Raw genomic sequence first — 10,638 nt, forward strand, 5'->3', positions numbered from 1 at the left:
CAGCTTTGGTACTCAATTAATATGCAAAAATAATATGGTTGGTACTCAATTAATTATACAAGATATATAACTTTGGTAGTACTCAATTAATCGTGCAGAAATAATAAGTTTGGTACTCATTAATTGCACAAAATATAGAAACTTCAGTACTTCATTAATGAAACGAAGATATAAAAAGTCTGGTACCCAATTAATTGTGCAAAAACAAGAACTTTTGATACTCAATTATTAATTGTACAAGATATGAGATATATATGGACGGATTAACTGTACAAGATATGAGATATATATGGACGGATTAACTGTACAAGATTTGTTTATTCAAATGGTTGAGTGTAGTGCATGCAGCATATACGATCCGATAAAACATGGCATGTATTTTGAGACCACTACCGTATCAAAATCACATATGAATTTTTCTGAATCATTTAATCTTTGTGAGAAGCGGATACGAGATTTGGGAGGAACACAGCGGATCCAAAACTAATGGAGGCAAGTGGAAACTGATAATAGCTTAGGGGGTTTCATGCAATTTTGCAAGCCAAATAAGTAAAAATTAATGTCCGGGCACTGCTGAGTATATGGTATCTCTTGTTGGTTCCCTTTTAATTTATTTCCTAGTGGCATATAGTACCTCTTGACCAAGAACAAGTCAATATACATAAGATTTTTTTTGCTTCCCATTTTCACTTCTGCGTTTCGATGAGTGAATGCGGTGGACCAGTTTGATACGCTAGTGGTCTCAAAAAACACGCCAAGTTTGATCGGATCGTAGCTGCTGCATGCACTACACTCAACCATTTGAATAAGAAAATCATGTACTCCGTCCATTTATATCTTGTATATCGTGTACAATTACAATTGAGTATCAAAAGTTCTTGTTTTTGCACAATTAATTGGATGCCAAACTTTTTATATCTTATTGCATTAATTAAGTACCAAAGTTTTTATATTTTGTGCAATTAATTTAGTACCAAACTTATTATTCTTGCACGATTAGTTGAGTATCAAAGTTATATCTTGTACAATTAATTGAGTACCACCTTATTATTTTGCAAATTAATTGAGTACCAAAGCTGAGCTATGAAACATATTGTTCTAACTCGACAAGATCTTTGCACATCATGATCAGATACAACGCAAATTAATACTCCCTCTGTAAACTTTTATAAGAGCATTTAGATCACTACTTTAGTGATCTAAACGCTCTTATATTTGTTTACAGAGGGAGTAGATGCCTAGTGAGAAAGAAAATATCATCGGGCTTAGTCCGAGGGACAGAGGGGGCAAATCAAATTAAAAATTTAACTTTCATATAACTCAACATCACGGTGAAAACAAGTACACACGGTGACAAAAAGGAGTAGGACACTAGGAATAGTAGGCTTTCAGAAGAAAATAAAGCAAATGGTGGTTTAAAGAAGAGCCTAAAGAAAACACGGCTCACATACAATTGGACTACTCTCACCCATACTTTGCTTTGATGATTTAATATTAAATGTGGTAGTGTGCCCTTAATTAATTTGCTGCCTAAATGCATGATAAAGACGATCACCTCTATTTTTGATAATCTATTCATTCTCAATCATGGTAGTACATACTAGAACAACAAAGATAATAAAAATTACAACCAGGTCCGTGGACCACCTAGCGACGACTAAAAACACTAGAGCTAGCGGAAGGCGTGCCGCCGTCATCGCCCCTCCCTCGCCGGAGCTGAGCAAACCTTGTTGTAGTAGACAGTCGGAAAGTTGTCGTGCTAAGGCCCCACAAAACTAGCGCACCAGAGCAGAAACCATCACTGATGAAGAAAGACGTAAATTGGAAGGATCAAACCTGTAAACACTCAAACGAATACGAACGAAGGACGGATCCACATAGATCCATCGAAGACCAACATCGACCGAATTCCATGAGATCCGACGGAGACACACTGATATGTCTCCGTCGTATCTACTTTTCCTAACGCTTTTCCTTTTGTTTTGGACTCTAATTTACTTAATTTAAATGAAACTAACCCGGACTGACGTTGTTTTCACCAGAACTATCATGGTGTTGTTTTTGTGCAGAAATAAAAGTTCTCGTATTGAAACAAAACTTTGCGAGGATTTTTTATTCAATAAATAAGAATTTCTGGAGCTAAGAACCACTCGAGGGGGCACAACTCACCAGGGCGCCCCCCCCTCCAGGCGCGCCCAGGTGGGTTGTCCCCACCCGGTGGCCCCGCAGACCTCAACTCTAATACTATAAATTCACATATTTTGAGAAAAAAATCAGGGGGGAAGAATTATCGCGTTTCACAAGACGGAGCCGCCGCCACCTCCCGTTCTTCATCGGGAGGCCAGATCTGGAGTCCGTTTGGGGCTCCGAAGAGGGGGATCTTCGATCTTCGTCATCACCAACCCTTCTCCATCGCCAATTCCATGATCCTCCCCACCGGGAGTGAGTAATTCCTTCGTAGTCTCACTGCTCGGTGAGGAGTTGGATGAGATTTATCATGTAATTGAGTTAGTTTTGTTAGGGCTTGATCCCTAGTATCCGTTATGCTATGAGATTGATGTTGTTATGACTTTGCCATGCTCAATGTTTATCACTTTGGGCCCGAGTGCCATGATTCCAGATCTGAACCGTTTATGTTATCACCATTATATCCATGTCCTAGATCCGATGTTGCAAGTTATAGTCACCTACTACATGTTATGATTCGGCAACCTCAAAGTGACAATAGTCGGGACACTTCCCGGTGATGATCGTAGTTTGAAGAGTTCATGTATTCACTATGTGTTAATGGTTTGTTTCGGTTCTCTATTAAAAGGAGGTCTTAATATCCCTTAGTTTCCAAAAGGACCCCGCTACCTCAGGAGGGTAGGATACAAAAGATGTCATGCAAGTTCTTTCCACAAGCACGTATGACTATTTACGGAATACATGCCTACATTATATTTATGAACTGGAGCCAGTGTCGTATAGCCCTAGGTTATGACTGTTATATGATTAATATCATCCAAAGAATTCACTAATCAAATGCCTACAGATTTCTCTCATATTGTTCTTGCTAAGTTACTACTGCCATTGTTACTATTGCACTTGCTACAAAATCATTGCTATCACTGTTACCGTTACTATTGTTGTTGCTACTACTATTAAAGTTATCATACTACTTTGCTACTGATCACGTTGTTGCAGATAATTAATCTTCAGGTGTGGTTGAATTGACAACTCAGCTGCTAATACTTGCAAATATTCTTTGGCTCCCCTTGTGTCGAATCAATAAATTTGGGTTGAATACTCTATTCTTGAAAATTGTTGCGATCCCCTATACTCGTGGGTTATCACACACCTCCACACACCCTCCAATGAAACTAGATGCACCATCAGAACGGGGATAAAACATGGGAGACATTATTCCTACTAAGCGACATCACCGTCACCACACAACCCCAACCAAGACGCTGAAACTAACAAGAACGAGAACGGGGTCCCTCCCACCGGCGGGGGGCCGAGGTCCTCTGCACCTCCATGGCCCAAAGGACATCGAAGATGAGACATACCGGCGGTGGCGCCGACAGGAGAAGGAGGAAAGGCTTTTCTTGTTAGGGAGGAAAGAGAAGTCAACACCTCGTCTCTTCTCCCGTCCCGCCACCTTTGTTTCTTTTCCGAAGATTCGATGACATGTGCGTTAATTCTCAGCAGTAAAGTGGCAGCCTTGAAAAATATTTAGTGAAAGGGGTATGTTTAGTTTTTAATCGGTAACAAAGAATATATATCCAAGATTTGAGCAAGTTAATTTGGGTCCAATAAATGAGCTAAAGATATGTTTGTCACTCAATACCAAGAATATATCCAAGATTTGAGCAAGTTAATTGGGGTCCAATAAATGAGGTAAATAGTTATTTAGCTAAAGAAAACATAATTTGGCACAAAATTATTAGTGTCCAACCAAAGTGTTATCATCCAATTAAACATGTTTCTTTCTTTCTAAAAAAGCTTGGTTACATGGCCAAAGAAAACTTTATTATTTTGCTCAAATTTATTTGTATCCAAATAAGTTGCTCTATGAGTCTTGCAATTTAACACCTCCTTTTCTATTTGAGCTTTTTAAGAAGGATATACAATTCCGCCCATTAAACTAAAGATCACAAAAGAAGGAAAGAAACACGTCTCCATATCACAATTCTATTCAGATTTATTTAAAAAAAACTTGAGATATGTTAACCAAACCAATAGTACGAACATCTCTAAAAAAATAAGAAATTACAACAAGGTCCCTAGAAGGCTCGCCATCTTCTACCTGAATGGCCGATGGCACACCGTCGGAGCCAGCTTATCATTGTTGATTCAGGACCAAAAGTCACCAAGGCCACAATCCCACTTAACCGGTGACCTGAAAAAGAAGAAATCACCGTCAGGAGAGCCGCTGATTCAAGCTCCAGACCTCTAAAACTTATCACAAGCCTCACACCGGCACCAAAGGCGAGAAAATGGGAAGCAAGAAAAACATCCTGTGTATATTGGCTTGTTCTTGATCGAGAGTTGTATGCCATGCAAAAATAATTTTTGCGGGAATTTATAACCCATACGTCATATAAAGATATCAATAAATGTCATTTTCTTTATTCACATGCTAAATTTCATTAATATTCTTTTTTTTAGAATTGGAAATTGCATCAATATTCTTTTCTAGGGATGGGGCGAGATATATGTTGCCAATTTAGGCAGTTCAAATTTTTCATAAGAGCAATGCACAATATGGACCATGGTGTCAATTACGAAAATTGGAGGTGGTCAATGAACTTTCACTCAGGAGGAGCATCCAAGCACTGCCATTTGCTTCTTAAAATATGACCAGAGACAATTGCGTCAAAACCCCTGAGCTATTATCATTTCTCACTTGATGATTATGCATTGGACCTCCTTAAACTCGATTGTCTCCGTTTCTCACGGAGATCAAAATGATTCCCTTGAGTCAAGTGTCATCCTCGCTCGTTCTTTTGCACATCTAGATATTAATCTTTTTCTTTCTAGCGATCCAACTGGCCAATGGCAGAAGAGAAGTGAAAACGAAAGTGTAAACCCATACATGGCGAACTTGTATTGACTTGTTCTTTGTCACAAAGCCATATATCACACGAAACTTAATTGCGCATACGTGACAAGGATATCTAGCAATATAATTTTCTTGCTCAGCATAATAATTGTGTTATTGTTTTCTTGGTGTCTAGAATATATAGACTATTTAGTCTACTACAACAAGTTGTGCCCGGCTCCGGCGATGGAGGTGCGATGACGGCGGCGCGCCTTCGGCTTGCTTCGGTGCTTGTAGTTGTTGCTAGGTAGTCTACGGATCTGGATGTAATTTTTATTTCTGATGTTCGTTGTACTGTCATGATTGAAGATGAATAGATTGGAAGTTTTTCCGCAAAAAAAGACTATTTAGAAAGTAGTTCCAAATATGAAAAGTGGAGGTGGTAAACAAACTTTTACTCAGCAACACCCAGGCATTAAGTAGTAAATTTCTTTTATTTTGTCTACAGAAAATAGCATGAAAGCCCATAAGACATTCCAACATACTCCCTTCGTCCCATAATATACTCCCTTCGTTCATTTTTGTAAGACCGTTTAGACATTTAAGACAGCACCTAAAACAGTTCAATTTTAACTGTCCTAAACGACTTACAAAAGTGAACAAAGGGAGTAAGAAATTTTTTATAGTGTCAGAAACAGTCTTATATTATGGAACGGAGGGAGTAATTGACAAGGAAATCCAGTTCCATCCGACTGAAGTGTAGTGTGATGTAGGGAGGACAAATGGCACGCAGCAAAAACCAGTAGGATCGCGATGTGATGATAATCTAATCATTCGAATGTCAGCCCCGTAGTACGTACCCACATGCCACAAAGTGGAGTATCCCTTCCTCTCACTGTCGCAGGACGAGTGACAAACTAAGCTTGTGATCCTGCGTCCAGAGCCGCGGCATCTTCCAAGCACTTGTCCATACCAGTACTACTCTTTGGGCTATGAGTTATAAATAAATCATAAACTGTCAGTCTAAGACTCTAGGCCCTAGTACTACTTGAAGATGATGGCCTTGGAATTGCTGCGAAAATTCAGCCCCACATGACACTATATCCACACATGACTATGTGTGCAAAGACAATAATTTTGATGGAAAGCTGCTATACACACGACGTTTTTGGACGATGCATGGACGACGCTCCACATCCAGCCATTGAATCAGGGAATAAAGTGCTTCACATCCATCTGATTGTAAATCGTGCATGCATCGTGCATGGAGTGTCGTCTGTCTAGTATTTTCGATTTTGATGAAGTCAAGTGTTTCTTTTTTCTGTCAACTCAAATGGTGCAAGGAAATCTGCCTAGGGCCTCGTTGGATTCTGGTAGAAACATTCCGTTCCAGCTGACCGGCGACAAGTGCTACCGCGGTGCAGGTCGCCCGGCAGTCGCAGACGACCGGCGACAGCGAGGCAGCACGTGAAAATGATGGTCAGCAAGAACTCTTCCAGTCTGACTGGCTACCGCCCATCAAGGTCTTTTATGTGAATTTCCACATGCATGTACATACAGAAGAGGAGAAAAAAATAGCATTGGTTTTGTGTGACTAGTATTTATTTACTTATTTCCGAGAGAGAAAACATTGACTGATGGTGATAAGCTGACAAGTCACCGGGAAGCTGACTGGCAGAGAATGCAGAGTGGCCATCACCAACCATAAATAAATTAACCAACAGATCATCTCTGTACCATATGCCCTAATTGACCTCTTCCAACGACTTTGTGGATGAGCACGCACAGCAACGTCAAGCAAGCATGTGAACATTGTCAAACTTCAAGTAAGATGACTTAGGAAGGAATGATGATAAAGCATCAGAACGGCAAATGGTTGCATCATCGACTTCTCAGAAGAACGGAACACGGGCCGACACATATCTGATGAATCATCTTAGTGTTGGACTTGACTATGACAACACGTCGCGGTGCGGCGTAAATAAGCCCCAGAGAAAGTTTTTCAACAATATGGTACTTCCTCCGTAAACTAATATAAGAGTGTTTAGATCACTATTTTAGTTATCTAAACGCTCTTCTATTAATTTACAGAGGGAGTAAGAAAATACATCCTTCGGATAAGAACATTTGGACTACATAATTGAGGTTTGACAGCTGGTACAAGGCACGATTAGTAGGAATGTTTGAGTGAAATCGACTGATGGCTTTTAACTTTGGAACGCTGGAACAGAATAAATGTTGAATCTCCAGATGCAGGCCTTGCGAGCACCGTGACTTCTTCACAGGAATGGAGGAAGAATCACCCATCGGCGGGGGTACTTGGGCCGCCCGTCCTTACCGTCGAAGAGCTGCACAAGAAAGAAGCAATTGTCAGTAAATCCATGCAGTTTTCACAGGTTTTGTTCAGTGTTCAGTAATTCAGTCTGCAGAGAAGAGGTACACTTGCCTTCCTCAGGCGGCTGTGCTTTCCGAGCGCCCAGTTGGTCATGATAGCAGCGGCCACAGCGAGGAAGACGTAGCCCGCCACGGTCTGTGTGGCGATGTTGAACCCCAGCCATTGGTAGATCTCGGTGGTGTAGTTTGCGCATGTCACAATGTTGAACAGGAAACCCCGTGGGATCTGGTAGCCGCCGCTGCCGGTCGGGCTCCTGAGGTTCCTCAGCAGGATGTGGCAGTAGAAGTTTGCGATCTGGCACACGACCCCGATGCCGAACCCAATCTTCATCTGCAGGTCACTCACGGGGGTGTAAAGCGGGTGGTTGCAGTAGTAGGCAATGTAGGCTCCAAAGGTCCAGTAGTAGGCGCAGTTCCTGAAGACGTTTGACACGGGGGAAGTTGCGTGGCTGAAGCGATGGACGAAGAAGGTCTCCATGATCCTCTTGAAGTAGTGGAAGCAGAAGTAGTACATGGCATAGGTCTGGACAGGGTGGATGACCCGCTCTCCCTCATATCCAAAGTATTTGTAGACAGGCAGGTAATAGAAGATGGGGTAGATGATAAGAGGGCCGACGTATTCCCAGAAGAAGAGCGTGCTGTAGTAGACCTGTGGGCCCAAATCTTTGAAGACCACTGTCAGGGAACCGGAACCTTTCTCGCAGTATTCCGATAGGCTGGCCTTTTGATTGAGGACAACTGGCTTTCCAGATTTTCCAGGTTGTGCAGGGAGGGTGAGCCGTTGCCTGGCAGGATAATACTTCTTAGCTGCATGGTGTAAACACAACTGATTAGCACCCCATACATCATAAGGAAAAACATGTGCTCTTCGTAGAGAAAGCATAAAGAAAAATATGATCAGTTACATCAATCTAAGCCATTCATAATTCAACCACAGAAATCCACCAGAGAAGTGAGTTTCATTCATTGGGTAGATATAATGATAGCATTGCTCTCAATATTAGCAACTAATGGTACAGGCTCGAAAACAGAACGCCAATGATATGAATCTAGCAGGGCATGCTACACTTAGTTCTGCAGTAAATAACTATGTTAAGTCTTGTATGATCAGAATTAGAAGTGCAAGTGCTACTTTTAGACAAAGTCGAAATATGGAGCTACTTATGGCAATAAACAAGTTGACCTACTACAAGGCGAAAGGATGCAGAATTGGGATGTGGCTATTTTCAAGTTTCTAACATATTTGATCAAGATCAGGACGTGAATTATCACTATGTTTCAGCAGAATTGTTTCTTAATTGAGTATAATATTCTATTATGCAGCTCAAAAGTTCAGACTGGTGGCATTTCATACATTAAACAGTACAATGCATCACCATATATGGTGATCTGTCTCCTGACTCAACCACATGGCACCAGATCTGCTTTAATGTCCAACATGAGTAATAACTGTGTGTGAGCGTCACTTTAAGATTACAGGATGGCAAGTTAATAAGCTAACATGGCAGCTCTGTTGGTCTGCAAAAGGTTATAAAGGATAAAGTGATGCCTACAAACTTGGCAATAAATACCATCAGTAATATAGGATTCTTGATCATCAAAGCAGCCAAAATTTTGCTCACTGGCACTCTCGACTAGTTTATAGCAAGTTAAAAAAAATTAGATGCTCAAAGAGGAACAACACACGAAAAAGGGCAAAAGAAAAATGCAGTTATCATGGGGAAACACCTAAAGAAAAATAACTTGCTCAGGTCAAACAAGCTAAGGTACAATAAAAATCATGAGACCATCTCGAACAAGCTTGACCAAAGGAAAAGGTGGAGATCACATAGAAAATAAATGCACAACATTAAAAAAAAAAACTTGCTGTTTCACCCAACAACAAGCGTCATAAACACCTACAAACAGAGAGAGTTGCTGAATATTATGTACTTTTCATATGAAAAGTAACCATGGTTGCAGTTTCAGACTAAGTAGCTTCCAATAGAACATCGATAAACATTACTAGCTTGCCGCAGCAACTTAATTTCTTTTCGAAGGGAGCCACAGAATGTTTTTCACTGTGGGTGATGAGTGCTTTTTCTGTAACACACAGTTGAAATTGTGAAACACAAACCCAAACCAATCTCCAAAGGACGCCTACCGGCCATGCTGTGAATTCAATTATCCTTTTACAATTCTCCCTCTCCAGAACCACAAAGCATATGACTGTAATTAACTGAAACACTCATATGAAAGTGTAATTTTGTGCTTAAATTAAATAAAAAGCTCTGACGAAGCTTGTGAGTGCATAGATGTGGACGGCTAACTCCCTCCTGCCGAGACAAGATCCCAACAACCTGTAGCGACCGAAAGGACCCTACCAGTACCAGATGAGGGCAAGCAAAAGCAAGCGAGGAGGGCAAAACACTGGCTACAGCACATTCACTGCACTGATGTGATTGTCAAGCAGTACTAGATATGACCCAAACACAGTACAAAAATTCAGCTCATCTACTTGTTCACTGACGAATTTGGTACTTGGTTCAACCAAAGCAGCATCCCCAGTGAACTCATCTGGTCACCACACAGACTGAATTGCGGTTGACGGTGCTAGTATTTTTTTCAGATTTGAACCCAAATCTAGAAGTTAGAAGGCATTGGTGAGAGGAAAGAGGTGATTAGACGTACTCTTGGCGTGGATGGCCTCCTGCAGATCCGCGACCTTGGCCTGCGAAATCGCCCACACGAGTCAGTCCAAGCTCGAGCCGCTCCAGCGGTGTCCACGAGATCTTATAATAAACCCTCAAAACGAGGGCCAGAATTGTCGAGGGACGGAGCTGGCAGAGAGGCGCGTACCGAGTCCTTGAGCTCGATGCCGCCCTTGACGACCTCGCGGCCGCTCCGGGACACGACGGAGACCTTCATGCTCCCTCCGCTGGTGGCTTCGGCGGCAGCGAGGCGAGGCGAGGTCTTCCCTTTCCCTGGAGCCTGTGGTGTGGAGAGGAGGAAGGCTGGGTGGGGGAGAAGGGGTCGGAGGGGGAGGCGTATTTGAGTGAGATCCCGCGGCGGTGGGAAGGGGACGGGCGGGTGCGGGCCGGTGGGGCGTTGGGCGGACGGGAGGGGCCCACCGGAGTTATGCGGGCGTTAAGGAGGAGGATGCAGCGTCTTGACGCGGACCGGGTCTCCGTGGTCACGGCCCAGGACTCCTTGTGTACCAGCCGAGTCGTTAACCGGTG

The 10,638-nt window shown here is 42.2% G+C and overlaps 1 protein-coding gene across 1 annotated transcript; it reads right to left on the bottom strand.

Annotated features, from left to right (window-relative positions):
* Positions 1–6,888: 6,888 nt before the first annotated feature.
* LOC119266977 (very-long-chain enoyl-CoA reductase-like) lies at positions 6,889–10,438 on the bottom strand. The gene is made up of 4 exons (XM_037548262.1): positions 10,259–10,438; positions 10,091–10,130; positions 7,473–8,227; positions 6,889–7,374 (listed from the first exon to the last, which is right to left on the bottom strand). The coding sequence occupies exons 1-4, from the start codon at positions 10,325–10,327 to the stop codon at positions 7,306–7,308; spliced, it is 933 nt and encodes a 310-aa protein (XP_037404159.1). The 5' UTR covers positions 10,328–10,438; the 3' UTR covers positions 6,889–7,305.
* Between the last annotated feature and the right edge of the window lie 200 nt (positions 10,439–10,638).

This window comes from Triticum dicoccoides, chromosome 3A, assembly GCF_002162155.2.
Source record: "Triticum dicoccoides isolate Atlit2015 ecotype Zavitan chromosome 3A, WEW_v2.0, whole genome shotgun sequence".
Taxonomy (NCBI): Eukaryota; Viridiplantae; Streptophyta; class Magnoliopsida; order Poales; family Poaceae; genus Triticum; species Triticum dicoccoides.

What these genes read in the sequence shown, in the direction of transcription:
- LOC119266977 (XM_037548262.1), bottom strand. Translation starts at nt 10,327, where the DNA reads ATGAAGGTCTCCGTCGTGTCCCGGAGCGGCCGCGAGGTCGTCAAGGGC. An exon ending in GGAGGCCATCCACGCCAAGA is followed by an intron (nt 8,228 to 10,090) that starts GTACGTCTAATC and finishes TACACCATGCAG; the next exon opens with CTAAGAAGTATTATCCTGCC. An exon ending in AGCACAGCCGCCTGAGGAAG is followed by an intron (nt 7,375 to 7,472) that starts GCAAGTGTACCT and finishes TTTCTTGTGCAG; the next exon opens with CTCTTCGACGGTAAGGACGG.